Source organism: Anas acuta, chromosome 1 (assembly GCF_963932015.1).
Source record: "Anas acuta chromosome 1, bAnaAcu1.1, whole genome shotgun sequence".
In the NCBI taxonomy this organism is placed as follows: domain Eukaryota; kingdom Metazoa; phylum Chordata; class Aves; order Anseriformes; family Anatidae; genus Anas; species Anas acuta.
The window spans coordinates 86,689,910-86,705,378 of NC_088979.1; the positions used below are offsets into that span (position 1 = coordinate 86,689,910).

General features: G+C 33.9%; 1 protein-coding gene across 13 annotated transcripts in view; it reads left to right on the top strand.

Moving 5' to 3' along the window:
- Positions 1 to 15,469, top strand: part of DMD (dystrophin) — a 1,220,482-nt gene that overhangs the window by 541,319 nt on the left and 663,694 nt on the right. For all 13 annotated transcript variants that reach the window (XM_068686720.1, XM_068686803.1, XM_068686735.1 and 10 more), the window contains 4 exons: positions 1,115 to 1,225; positions 6,554 to 6,727; positions 8,279 to 8,434; positions 14,408 to 14,578. In XM_068686720.1, the coding sequence (XP_068542821.1) occupies positions 1,115 to 1,225; positions 6,554 to 6,727; positions 8,279 to 8,434; positions 14,408 to 14,578 (612 nt within the window). The remainder of the gene's footprint in view (positions 1 to 1,114; positions 1,226 to 6,553; positions 6,728 to 8,278; positions 8,435 to 14,407; positions 14,579 to 15,469) is intronic.

Sequence of the window (15,469 nt, forward strand, 5' to 3'; positions counted from 1 at the left end):
TGGTGTCAGAGTAGGTTATGCTTCATCTCTCACCTGCAGAGCAATTAAAAAAAAATTATCAATTTTCATGCAGTGTCCCATAATACCTGATTTCATAAACACTACTACTTATCTGTTCTGTGCTATTCTGACATATTCAGATAAGAATCATTCAATTATTTGCTTCCTGGTGTCAATGTGCAGTTGAATAAAGTAAACTGGAAAATACAACAGAAGCATTTGAAATATTGGATGTGACGTAGTGTATTTCAGTAGCATTATATACATTCCTTGTATATATAGTTCTGACTTCCAAGACATCAAGAAATGATTCAGCTTCAAGAGCTATCTCCACCAAGAGCAAGTCACCACCAAAAATGTGTTCCATTTGCTACTCAAACACATAAGATAATCTTGTTACAATTCTAATATACCTCAAGGGCAATATTTTAAACTTAGACAAGGAGAACATAAATATTACAAAATAAACTATTAAATAAACATTTTTGCTATTGCATTGTCCTTTCAATTGACCTTCCATGCTTTCTCAAATCAAATATATATATATATATATATATATATAAAATTCTGTAGTTTGCTCTATATATTACTGTCCATTCAGTAAATCACCATGACAAGTAGAAATGAAAATACTTGCTATGTACATACAGGATACTTTGATCAGATTTCGCTCAACTCACCTGCTGATGTTGTGAAAATTATAAACAAAATACAAAAATAGTGAAGCAAATCACTTTTCTATTTGTGTTTTTCTTTTCTATGATTAATTCTTGCTTTTCTTTCCAATGAAAATAGTTGCTTTCCTTCAGAAGAAAGAAATATTTATTTTTTGCATGCAGTATAATTACAATTCTCTTAGTAATATTATGTAATTATTGTCATGTCAGAGAGCTATATGCTTGGGAAGGAGAAGAAGGTTTCATTATGATCAGAAGAAACTAGACTGAATAATTTACGGGGCAGTGAATAAGTAATTCTTTGAATAATTTCCTCTAGTAATCCAGTATACATCATACTACCTATAATAAGCTTCAAAGTCAACTATTCCAAATAATATTAACAAGATAAACATTTTATTGAAACACTTCTGACTATAGTCTTTGTTCTTCAATAGAAAATACAATCTGAATTAACAAGCCATGAGATTAGCTTGGAAGAAATGAAGAAACGAAACCAGGGCAAAGATGCTGCCAAAAGAGTTTTGTCTCAAATCGATGTGGCACAGGTATGCAAATTTTATTTCCTCCATTTTTACTTCAGTCATGCAAACGAATGGCCTTAGTTACTACTATTGTTACTATAGTGTGAAATATTCTTAAGGTATATCTTAGTTTTAGCTGTTCCTTTCTAATCAGGAAATTAGAAAGGATAATGTATACAATTCTGCCCATCTTTCTATTACAACCTGACTAACTAGTTGGCAGTGGTTTTAGAATAGACATAGCTGGCATAACCAGCTTGGATGGATGCTGATTGAAGGTTGTTTTGAATGTGCTGCAGTTCCTGCAGGGGCTTTTTGATATGCCCTTTGAGGTACATGAAAATATTTAAAGATACTGTTTTTGAAAGCTTGGCAGAACTGCATTTAAATTGTCACGAACCAAATCTTAAATATGTCTTTGTCCTGTCTTTCATACATCTTCATTTATAGTTCACAGTGTAAAATGACTGGTGAGAGAAGAATAATAAAGTCTATTATTCTGAGCGGTGCATTGCAGTCATAGATTTAAAGTGTTAACTAATGCATTATTTCATCTAGCTTAATAGATGTAGAGAGCTCTGTTTAATTAAGGAGACTTAATTAACATTTAAGAACAATACACGTTTTTACTGATTAATCCATGTTGGGTTCTTAACTGTTTTGTTTCTGGCCAAAGTTCTCCAGACTGCAAAACAAACTGTTGTTACCATTGCTATTAGCAATGCCATCATTCATTGGGAAAGATGAAGAATTTGGTTATGACATTCATTGTAAACAAGACCTTATTTTTCTTCATCTCTGTCAAATGTTTCTAGGTATCTTAGCTTCAGTTTTTTATTTTATTATGAATAAAATGAATGCCCTTTTAAAACTTATTTAATTCAAAATGAAAAAGTTACTTGCAATGTTTCATCTACAGGACTAGCTCGTCTTTGTTGAGAATACTTGTGTTTCCTTATGTTCCCGTCTTCCTTCATACAAACTCACCTCCTGATGGTCTCCATGTCAACCATGTTGCCAGTATTTCAAAAGTAAAGTGTAGGCATCAGATGACTTTGTATCTAAATGTTTATAAATTCAACAGTATGCAAAGGAGCACTACCATTTTTGCATGTATTTTGTTTTTCTTAATCTATCTTTGTGCAGATATATTTTTTTCCCCTCTAAAGGCTTCTTTAGATGACCAGATATATCAGATTGAGTTTTGACAAATTGGTTTTGAAAACCTGTTTCACTTACACTAGCTAATACATGTATATGAACAAAAACTAGGAAATTTACGTGGACGTTGATCACACTTAGTGTATGCATAATATAAGTATGCCCCAAGAGCCTGAATGCTAGAATATCAGTTCCAAATATGTATATTTGATTTTAGGCCAGTGAGCTCCCTTGAATTCTTTCCCAGATTTCATAATATCTATATTTACTTACTTTTTTACTGAAGAGTATACTCACTTTTAAATAAATAACAAAAGCATTTGTCTTTTTTGCTAACCAATGCTTATCTGTCTTAAATATTCATTATAATATTAGTTCAACCATCTAGGCAGAAAATAAACAATTAGGAAAAGAAGTAGCTGCAGTGAAATTCTAAAACTGCAGTTAAACTCTGAAACAGACGTTCAGTGACCAAATTTATCCTGACTTTTGGATTATCATAGGTTGAGAATTCTTATTTTCGAAGTTAAGTGGAAAAGGTAGAATTAGCAAAATAATAATTTATTTCTGCCATGGTGATTTAATACAAATCTTGTGCTTCTGTGGTGGTTTTACCGTGCTGGGCAGCTAAACATCACAACCGCTCTCTCACTCCCCCTCTTTAGATGAGGAGGGGGAGAAGTAAAGAACAACTAACGGGTTGAGATAAGGATAATTTAATTAAAGGGAAATAATAATAATAATTAAAGAAAATTTATTATGAACTAGACAATTTAACTAAAGGGAAATAAAAAGGGAAAGGGGAAAAGGGAGGGGGAAAGGGAAAATAAAAAAGGAGGAAAACAAACAAATAAAACAAATGAAAGCTATGTGGAAGTGCAGAGGAAAGAAATTACTTTCTACTTCCCACAAAATGAGCGATGATTGACCACATCCTTGAAGCAGGGCCTCAACGCATGTAGCCGGTGTTTGGGAGGAGGACTGATGTTTTCACAAGAGCCCACCCCTCCCCTCTTCTTCCTGTTTCCACCTTTTATTGCTGAGTGTGACATCACATGGTATGGAATATCCCTCTGGTTGGTTTAGGTCAGCTGCCCTGGTGATGTTTCTCTTCTCACTTTTTGCCCACCCCCTAGGAGGGTTAGAGAGAGGCCCTATGCTGTGCCACTGCTGCTCAGCAGTAGACACAACACTGGTGTGATAACACTGCTGTTAGTGCAGAGTACAGCACTGTTGTACTGCAGGGCTGCTGCAGGGAAAGTTAACATTCCAGCCAGACCCAGTACAGCTTCTAGCTAAGTTATTTTTCTCAAAAGAAACAATGAATGATACTGAGTTGTGGTCTTTCCTCTTCTCCCCTCAGTTGTTTCTGTGCTCTTCCTTTATCCAGGCCTGCCAAGTTTACCTGACCCTAAAGTTTGAGCACTGCCATCAGTTCAGCTGTTGGTATGAAATACACTTGGCTAACTACATTTTATACACATTTAAAGAATTCTCATGTTACTTCTGACCAAAGATCTGTTTAGTACAATACCATGTCATTAGCAGTAGCCAGAAGTCAGTGATAAGTAACGTGAACATTTAGTGATGCTTCCTCGGTGATTTGCAGCTGACAATCTTCTGGGTCAGAGGTATTTAAAAACACGTATCTAATGGCTTTATGAATTCTTGTAAACTGCTAGAATCTACAAGTTCATTGAGCACAATTTAACTGAATGGTACACATTGAACAAAAGTCTTCCTTTTGTTCATCTTGTATTTCCTGTACAGAAGTTTAATTTGGTGTCACCTTCTTCACAGATTTTGAGAAACAGATGTCATTTGCTATTCAACTTCTTGCATGCTGCTAATTTTACTCACCCTTGGTTGTCTCTTTTCCAGACTGACTAGTATGTTTAGATAATACCAAGACCTTGAAATATATAGCTTTGATTGCCCTGTCATTCTTCTTTACACATTTTCTATTTTTACAGTTTGTTTTTGAGATGAGGAGATAAGAACTGTGCAGTGTTTGGCTTTATAAAGTGACTCATATACAGTGACATGTATTTTCTCTTTTGTTTCTTATGTTTCAAATAACCAATTTGTTTTCTTTGGCTGCTTTTAAGTGTTGCCCTGGTATTTTCTTAATTGTGAGAGATATGTAAGTATATACTGTAACTATTATACTTCTCTCTTATAACTCCAGTGAGAGTTCTGTTAGATAATTTAGATCCCACTTGTATATAAAGCGTAGTTTGTTGGTGTTTTATTTATTTATTTATTATTTTTTTATGATGTTCATTAGTTAATTTTGGCAGGATTAAACACTATTTCCTTGTTTTTCTACTGTAGACCTGCAGTACTCTGCAATCTTTCAGTGACTCCTCACAGATGACTTTCATTTTCTCTACCACTAGTATCATCATTCTCTCTCTTTTCTATGTTATTTTTAATGTATTGACCAACACAAATTTTAACAGATAATGATGGGGCATTGCAAGTTTCCCCCATGACTTGATCATCAAGTTGAAGTATCACAAGAAGAAGAAGAACTAATTATGAATTTAGTGTATGCAAACACACTGAAGAAAAAAGTGAGACCATTTATTCAAATTCTGTCTCTTATTCCTATGCATTTGTTTACTTATTTATCCATGGAACTACTTCCTTCCTTACCCCATTGGATCTCAACTTCATTAAGAGACTTTGATAAGGAATGTTGTCAGAAAGAAATGTTAGAAATCTAAGTCCTTCCAGTACCTAAAAGGGGGCCTATAAGAAAGCTGAAGAGGGACTTTTTGTCAGGCAGTGTAGTGATAGGACAAGGGGTAACAGTTTTAAGCTAAAAGAGTGTAGGTTTAGATTAGATATTTGGAAGGCATTATTTACTGAGAGAGTGCTGAGGCACTGGAACAGGTTGCTCAGAGAAGTTATGGATGCCCCATCCTTTGGCAGGTTGAATGGGGCTTTGGGCAACCTGTTTTGGTGGAATGATGCATTTGGCAGGTGTCCCTGCCCATTGCAGTAGGATTGGAACTAGGTGATCTTTAAGGTCCCTTTCAACTGAAACCATTCTGCGATTCTATGATTAAGGTTTCTGTGATACCTAGCATTGTCTTCATATATTCATATTAGAATATGATTCCTGGATTTTTCATAGAATTCTAATAAACATGGTAAGCATAATTTCTCTTTCCCCCCCCAAAAAATAATAATAATAAATAATGCCAAATGTTTTTATGCATAGTTCTTTATTATAGTTCTTCTAAAGTTTGTATAGTACAGAAAACAGTGTATTGGTATAAAGTGTCCAAGATTTGAAGACAAAATAGCAAAACTGTGTTGGCAAATGCTGAGCTCCTATCTAATTAATTATCCATTTCTTAGTAATGTTCTATTTTTCAAACAGTAGAAAAACTTACCCTACTAGTAGTTTGCTCTATACTTCTAAAGAGAAATGAGTTCTTAATCCTGTATCTAATTAAAATGCCTTTTCTTTTCTTTATTTCTAATTACTTTCCCTCCCCCCATGGTAAGGATCACGCGAATAAGCAATATACATGTAATTAATTGTCAAAGATAACAAATTGTGAAAATTGTGAAATTAGGAGCCATGCTTGTCATAGATTTTTTTGCCTTCAGATAAGTTTCTTCTTCCTCTAGGTTATGGCGGTGTGTTTTTTTGTTTATTTGTTTGTTTTTTCTTATTGCTTTTATTTAAATTGAAATATAAATCAGTTTTATAGTTTAAATTTTTGCATTAGATCTACTTACAGCCCAGCAATTGCAATTTTATTTGAGTTTGTTTAAAGGACTAAAAAATTCACTCTTAATACCAAGAAGCACTAACATGGTAGAGCATGCACTGCAGAACTCTTTATATTATGTTCAAGCCTCTAAACCTCCATTTTCTTCCCATCCGCAACATTATACCTACTGGATAATATGAAAACTTTCCCTTTCTTCAGTCCATTATACAGGCTCTTTTGTCCCTGTCTCTGCTGCATCCAGTGCCCTGGATTATCTTTTTCTTCTCATACAGACCAAGATTCTCTGCTGCTGGTATTTTCCCCCAAAAATATTTCAAATGTTTAAATGAGGAACTGTGCTGATTGAGAATGCTTTCTAAGCATGCTGAAATGAATCTAAGGCTTGTCTTCAATGTTGATTTCATTTGACATTTAATATTCATCCCTGTTTACTTTTCAGAAAAAGCTGCAGGATGTCTCCATAAAGTTTCGCTTGTTTCAAAAGCCAGCCAATTTTGAACAACGTCTACAAGAATGTAAAAGAATTTTAGATGAAGTGAAACTGCAGGTGCCCAAGTTGGAGTTGAACAGTGTTGAGCAGGAAGTAGTACAATCACAGTTGGATCATTGCATGGTGAATAGATAAAAATACTGTCTTCCCTGTCTGTTCAGTCCTTTGAATGTATAGTATTTTCAGCTATGATTTCAGTATACTTGTGAGAGCAATTAGGAAATCTGAGAAAGATTTAAGAGGAAAGTTATGCAATGCAAGTATTAGGAACTCTTTATTTAACACTTCATTGGGGGGGAGGGGGGTATTGTTAGGAGGTGGAGAAGACAGAGAGAAGGGATTTATCTTCCTTGTCCAATTTCCCTTGTTTGCAAATGAGGTTAGAAGAACATTTATATGTTTAAAACTGTGTTCAATTTCAGAGCTTGCCAAGCTATATTGGTAATATAGCTTGGTAATATTGATAATATTTCTCTAGCAGTCCAAAAGTAAACTTTTCCTTTTTATATGGTGTTGTCTTCTTCCATCATGACAAAGAAACATAGGATACTTAATATTCTGTGATTCTGTGAATTCCACTATATTAGAATATAAATCAGGAATTCTTTTTAATCCTCCCTTCCCATCTTGCATATGAGTTTATTTTCATGGATGTGACCTATTTTCCACTGTGTCCTAATGGCATGGAACTCCATAATATATGGGGTTGCAATGCGTGCAATGCCTGGTTTTCTAGCCAGGAAACTCAAAACATAGAGCAAAACAGCTTTCATGAGATGTCATGCTGTGACTTTTTATGGTACAAGAGCAAAAGATACCTGAATATGTCCTAAAGAATACGAGGAAAAATCTGTATGCATCACTTTAATACCCTTGTAATCCTGTATCCCCTTACTGTTGACAAGAAGTAGAGATAAAGATGAACACAGTTTTGATAACGGTAAAATGGAGATTTGAACAGCAAATATCAGGGCAATCAGATCCTTGTCTTCAGCTGTTTTTGTTTTGTTTTGGTTTTGTTTTGTTTGTTTTCTGGCATGCCTGAAGACAGATTTTTTTTTTCTTCCCCTTAACCTTTTTCATACTTAAACGTAAGAATTAAAAAATAAGTGTGGAACAAGTTGATTCTATTTCTTTACATATTGTGCTTTTTAAAAATGCAGTTACACTTAAATTTATATTTTTATCAGAATTACATGGTAATTAGAAGTCTTGTGCTTAGTTTCACTCAGTAGCTACCTTTTGTAGCCCTAAAGCTATCATGTTGTAGGAATATGTTTTTAGATCATTATTCTCTGACAAAGTGTGTATTTTCTATAACATTTCTACTCTTACATTTGCTGACATGTCTGAAAATAATATTGGTAATGATAGGCCATTCTATTAATTTGATTTCTGATTTAGAAAAAGTGATTTTTTTTTTTTCTCAAAAACTTTTAATTACAGTTTATTGGTACATACACACTCAGGGTGAGTTTTTCTCCTGGTATCTGATGAGCATTCTCAACTCCCCAGTTTTCAAAGGGGAGTGGGAGGTGCTCAGAGTCATGCATGATGGTGTTCTTAGGCAGTAAACGATGCAGAGAATTTTAATGCATCTTTCTAATAGCTTTATCTTTTCTGTGTTTCTTCTTTTAATGGGGGTGTTTCTCTTTCATATTTCTATTTGATTAGAAATTATATAAAAGTCTGAGTGAGGTGAAGTCTGAAGTGGAAACAGTGATAAAAACTGGGAGGCAGATTGTTCAAAAGCAGCAAACAGAGAACCCAAAAGAACTGGATGAAAGGCTTACAGCTTTGAAGTTGCAATATAATGAATTGGGTGCAAAGGTAAGCTGTGTATTTTGTAATACAAAATTACGCTCTCTTTTTAACTGGCAAACTGAAGAATAATCTTGGTGTGGTAAGTTAATGAGGCAAAGGCAGTCATCAGAATGGCTTTTCAGTTCTGCTGAGAAAAAAAAATAGAAAAAAAGTATAAAATTTCTTTATTCAAGTTTGAAATTTTACTTTCTAAGTATTTACTTTTTTTTTTTTATATATTAGTTTGTTGGTTTGGGTGGAGGGGACAGAGGTAGGTATTGTTTCCTTTTAATGCCTCAGTCACTAGTTTCAAAACACTTCATGTCAAAAAAATACTTTCTGTGAATTGATAACTTTTTTTTTTTTTTCCCTAATGAGCTACTTGATAAAAGAGAATTCTAGGTTTCATTTTCTTCTGCCTCTGGTTGTACAGATCTTTAAGTATTTTGCTTCTATTTGTTGTTTTCCAGAAATTGACCATGAGTTCTTGCTATTGCAACTTTCCCGAGAAGGCATTTGTGTACCACTATGCTTTGTTTCATCTGCACTCCTGACTTTAACTACAGCTATGCTCGGTGCTTGTCATAACTATTCCCTGGTTTAAATCTCATGGAAAACACTGACTTAGCTGTTTGCTATATCTTAATATATAAATCACATAGAATATTTTTTATGAGTGTGTGTAATAACTGTCAGATAACTGTTTAACGTGTCAGATATCAGATATGAGCAAGCTTTTTTTTAGAAATTGGTCATTTGTCATCTTCTATTCTGTAGGGATCATTACATTTCTTCATGTTGAGCAACAGTGATCATCGTTTGAGCTCTGTCATGAGAAATGCGTTGCCTTGGAATATAATTGTTTAGGAAACTTGTTTTTTAAAAAATTCTGGCATTTGTACAGTGCTCAGTTTGACCACTCAGTGTGTATTAGCATATAATTAGGAGGAATACATGAATACATTCCCAATATGTACTTCATATAATTACTTCAAAAAATAATTGCTTCAGCTTCACCCACAGAAAAATAAAATTAAAAAAAAAAAAAAAAAAGAAAAACAGCAACAACTAGTTCTTAAAATGTGGCAGTTTTTTTTTAATTTATGATGCCAATGATAAGTTATTTATATGTAAATAACCTCATAGAAACAATCTCCATTTATTTCCCAAGCATTGTCTTTCATTGTGTAAAATGTTTATTTCTATATCATCTATTTCTGTATCAACTCACATATAGTAAGATGCTGCTATGCTTCCTAACAAGACAATGTTTTTTGTTCACTCAAATTTTCCCTGAAGGTCAACTAAACAGATGATAGGAAAGTCAGCCTACAACCAGTATCAACAAGACTATGACCAAAAATTATAAAAATTGCATCATTTCCTGAAGGCTTTTTATTCTGGGTCTGCGTTATCTATAGAATGTGTTGCCTGCTACCGAAGTGCAATCCCCTATAAAGGTTGTTGAGCTCTGAAGAGGAGCTGTGGCATTGTCCTAAAGAAAACTTCATGCAAATAATTTAATTAACAGCTGTCCTTAATCTATTTTCCTCCTCCTGCCCTCATTAGAACTATCCACAGAACTTCTAAAAACTGTAAGATTAGAGTAAATTTGGTGCAGTAAGTGGCTGTGTGAAGACTGTGAAAGCCAGTTATGGTTGTCTGTTCATTGTTAAAATTTATACACCTCTGATGAAAAGAATATATATATATATATATATATATATATATATATATATTATAAATTCTGGGAAACTATAAATGAATAAACAATCAGTATGTGTTTTTAGCACATAATGATTTTTGAGCCCCACTGACTGCAACAGCAAAAAACAAGTGTTTTTGTTGTTGTTGTTGTTTTATGTGTTATCTGTATGTAATTAAGAAAATACTAGTTTGGGAACTTGAATCAAAGCAGTTCTCGGTCTTACTAGAAAATAAAGGTATTAAAAGACATAAAGCTTTTGAGTGTAAAGAAAACTGAAAAGTCTGCCTCATTAAGGTGTGGATAGCTATCATTTGAGATTATATATTTGTTTTCTCCATTATTTTAGAAAGGACTGTAGCATTTATTCCTACATTGTATTGAATGTAGCTGCAGCTAGACAGGTACCATTATTTGAGGAAACCTCTCAAATAATGAAGGGATAAAAATGTGCCATTAGGAAGCCATTAGTGATCTAAAGTGAGCAATATTGAAAACTAATGTCTCTCAAAAATCTGTAGTGTTGTTTTTACCTTTGTTGTCCTAGATTTATTTTTTCACTTTACACATATAATGGTAGTTGATGGTTTTAGAAGGTCACAAATGCCCAAAATTAGAGAACTAGAATAATCACTTAGCCATTTTCAGTCCTAATAGATTGCACTGAGTTTGGAGAACCATGGCCTTCCTTTTGAAGAAAAAAAGAAAAAAAGAAGAAAAAAAAAAAGTAGTTATAACTAATAGTATCTCAGGACTGAAATGAGTAGCCTTAGGGAAAACACATGTTCAAGTGTAGACTCACTTGTGTGATCTCATGTATAGTGTTTCAGGAGGTCACCCATATTTAAAACAACGCTTAAGAGCACATTCTTAAGAGTGTGTAAGAGGACACTCTTAAGTAAGAAGAAGACAGATAAATTACAACAATTTCTATGAATTTTGTACAACACCTTTGAGTTTTGCTGTATGTTTTATGTATCAATACTTGAGACCGTGAACCTAGAAGTACTTCTCCTTAAGAAGAGGAATTTTGTTGTTTTTATTGTTTGCTTTTTTAATTTGCTTTTTTGTTGTTGTTGTTGTTTTTAGCATATACACATATGGACATCTATTCCTATCAATAAACCCAACTGATTAGGTAGTATCAGATTTTAAAACCCTTTTTGGTCTAGGCATGAGTTTTGTCTGTCCAGAAGTTTTGCCCTATGTTTTTAGCCAAATATGCTTTGAGAACATAATGAATAATTTTGAAACTTTAGTGGTGGCCTCAGTGTAAGTAGTTTTGAAATGAAATTACAAGAAAACAAAATGTGGCTAAATGTCATGTGATAGTGGTTGCATTTAATGCAAGTATTCCATGCCTGTGCTTGTGTTCACTCATTTGTGAATTCGTTGTTCTCTCTTTGACAGAAACACGTGTATGCATATACACACAAATAGGTACAGCTTAGGTAGTGTGCTAGTTGTGAGTAGCTATGATGTAGGGTCTGTAGCATGCTCACAAACCACTTTATGATAATTCAGCAGAAGAGGGGGCTAGACTCTCTAAAACAAAGTGACAGTGATAATGTTCTCACTGTTCTCCAAAGGGCAGTACGTGCTAGAGTGATTTCTCACAAGCCCAGTGCTGCACAGGAATTAAGACTATTCAACTTTAGCTGTATTTGGATGTGGAATACCTTTTTTGTTGTTTGTTTTTCTTCTTTTTTTTTTCTTAAATATCTGTTTTTTTCATTCTATTTTTATTATTACATACAAAGATTCTTGCAAGTAAACAATTAACATAGCTTAAATAGTTTTAAAATATAGAGTAAATGTATGGAGATGGTATGTTTAATATCACTGTCTGAAACAGAAGGCCTTAAGGTGGCACTGTTTCCTATTTGTCTTTAGAAGTAACATCTTTACGTTTAAAGTATAAGCAGGAACTGATAAATTTGTAACCTCCATATATACAAAGTGTGCATGTGAATGGTATATTATTATTGACAGTATATACAAAGTTTAGAGCTGTATAGAGCCATACAAATATTTTTTCAAAAGCCATCATACTTTTCGAATACAATGATACCAGTTTTGGATACCTGATAGTGCTGTAGACAATGGTACAGGCTGCCAGTGGTTGTACTTTTGGAGAAGATCTAATGTAAAGATGGGGAAAAATTTCAAAGTGTCCCCTGCAGGTCCCCCCCCCAAAAACAAACAAACAAAGAAACAAACAAACAAAAAACCAGAAACAGTAAAATTAATCACAGTGTACAAAATTAAGCAAAAACGGGGTCTTGATATGGGCAGTGGTAAGCAACAAAAATGGAAGTGCAATTTAGAAGTTCTGGTTATGATACGCTTGTATTTATTCAAGATTAATTTGCTTTTATTAATGATTTTACTGTTTTAAGGGAGACAAAGACTGCAATTAAAAAATACATTAATAAAAATCAGTGGCTGCAATCTCAATTACTAATTGAAATACAAGGTTATTTCTTTTAAATGTTTGTGACCTACTGCATTCTTTCAATCCACCTTCATTTTTTTTTAATTTCAGCAGAACATAATTTATTAATTCATATTTTCTAATTAGCGATCTCCTAATGCCAATTGTGGTGTAAATTCCTATGTGAGACCCCTTCACTTAGTCTTCTGCTTGCCCTATTAAACATTCAGAAACTTACCTCTCTTCCTGAACATGCTCAGGGATTTGTAGTGAAGACTATGTTCCTCCCATCCCCCAGAACCTTAACCAAAATGCATTACAGGACAGTCAAGACAGATACTCAGCCTTCCTTCCAGACACAAGCTAATATGCTTAAAGGAACCTTAAAAATAGCACATATATTGTCCGTATTACTTCTCATCCAGAATATTCAGCATATGAAAATCCTAACTGAGAAGCTCTGAGGGTGAAGAGGTGAACATGGGTAGCCGGAAGATTGGAAAGCAGTGGTAGACCATAAAGGTTGGAAAGTGTAAAGGAAAACATAAAGGTTCTGCAAACAAGTCTGTGGTGAAGTAAAAGATCCAAAATCAATTTCACAGGACTTGAGCTGGGTGATAGGTTACAGGCAAATGTGAGCACAGGTTGGTGCTCTAAGGAAACTAGAAGTGACAAAACAGACAGGAGATGAAGAGGAAGTAGAGAGAGGACTATGATGGAGGATTGTGGACTGTGGGAAAGAAATTTAGGATTACAGTCTACAGACTAATCTTCCTTTAAAAAGTCTGTAATATGGCCTACTCATAGTAACTGCTTGTGCAGATCTCTAGGAAAAGGTACATTTTACCTATTTTACCTTTTTGTTGTTGATTTATTTGGAACAGAGATGCATAATCTTTAGTTCATATCAAACAGATTTGCATGGGGACGCTTGAGGATACCTTGGTTTTCCTGTCCTCTATGAAAGAAAACAAGATCTGTCCAAGTTACAAGTGTTCCTATTGCAGGATGGGTGTGAGTCTGATTCTGAGCTGGGAGCAACATGCATCATACTGAAGTTGGAGACACATTTTTTTAAAGGTGGTGGGAGGTGTGTGAGAGAGCTTTAATAAAGAACACACCAAAGAATGTAGTGCAAACTGTATATTCCACAGTAAACCAAATAGATGTTATTAAACCATAGAAAGTATTTACAAATGGTGGATGTTTCCACTGTTTTTTTGTTTGCTTTGAAAAAGAAGAAAAAAACAATCCTATGCAAAAATACTACATTTAAAGACTGTTATTCAGATGACAAGAAAGTATTCTGAGAAGTTCAAAATTTAAGTTTAACTGTGCTACATTAGTTTGACATCATTCGATGACTTTTGTGCTTGAAGATTTGGGGGGTTGTTTGGCAGAGCGTCTTTTTTCTTCTATATGGTGTAGTTATACAAATAGAAAATGTTGAGTATTCAATATGACTATATAGCCATCTGTATGAAAATATACTCCTTGTAGGATTTTAACATTTAGGCTGTGTATCAGGGAAAGCCGGTTAATTCATCTATTCTAAATTAGTTTGCTATTCATGACTTCAAAAGAGAAGAGGGGGTTTGCAGGGGTCTTCTGCTAGTTCAGACTAGCCTCTTTATGCACGTGTCTTTGTTATAGGTTTTTGCATTTTGTTATATGTTTTTGCATTCTAGCAGCAAAAATGCAGATACTGAGAGAACTAATGAAATACATATATTGAAAGTACAACTTGGCTTGTAAAATTTCAAGTTAAGATTTTATATGAAAGTGGCACGTAGAATATACTGTAAGACTCATCAAACCAGTGAGACTGAAGAGTTAAGAAACACATGTTTTATTTCCGCAGGTTACAGAAAAAAAGCAAGAGTTAGAGAAGTGCTTGAAATTGTCCCGGAAGCTACGAAAAGAAATTAATGCTCTGACAGAATGGCTTGCAGCGACAGATGCAGAATTGACAAAGAGATCATCTGTGCAGGGGATGCCTAGCAATTTGGATGCTGAAATTGCCTGGGGCAAGGTAACATTGCAACACACAGTGTACCTTTATATATCTCAGTTTATGCATATTAAAGAAAGCTCAATAAAGAGAATAAAAATTCTAGCATTTTAATTAGTAGAACTTTGTAACTGTTAAGACATTATCTTGCAATAACATTAATGCTTAAAAAGTTTTATTTGTATTATGTATATGTATATATATGTACTATGTATATATATGCTCCTATATAATTTCATAATTTCAAAACAAGACAACAAAAAACTGTAAACATTATTGTTTATTTGTGCACCAAAAAAAAATCAAAACCAAACCAAAACAAAACCAAAAAAACACTTCAGCTTTGCTTAATAGGAAAAATTCTTTAACCATTTTACTAGTTTCATCATACTGTATAGGTATGGTCCTGAATAATGTGCAGGCAACTTTATAAATTCTTTAAAAGGCTGTAGTGGTTTCAGGCATTGGTGTACAATTGGCTTCTAGTTTCCTGTATATTTTTGAATATGTGTGGTTTTTTGTTTTGTTTTAACTGCCCCTTTCAAGCTCTCACTAACCCTTCGATAAGATGCCTTCAGCCTTGGAAAACACTGATAATTTATGAAACAAGTTAGAAGAAAACAAAACAAACAAAACAAAAAACACCTACAAGTCTTTTGTGAGATATGGAGTCTTTTTTTTTGTCATCAGTCCTTAAGAATGACAGTGTTTTAAAAGTAATGTCCAAACATATGTAAAGATCAGGTTTTACAGTTACTTCTTTGACTATTACTCCTTTGACTTTGGAACAAAACCTATGGGGTATCCCTAAGATACCTCATTCCTGCATGATATTTTCTTATTTTTGCTTGCTGCCTTCACATATTACACAGTTCCTCTAATCAGTTTTGATTAATATTGTGATCTTATCAC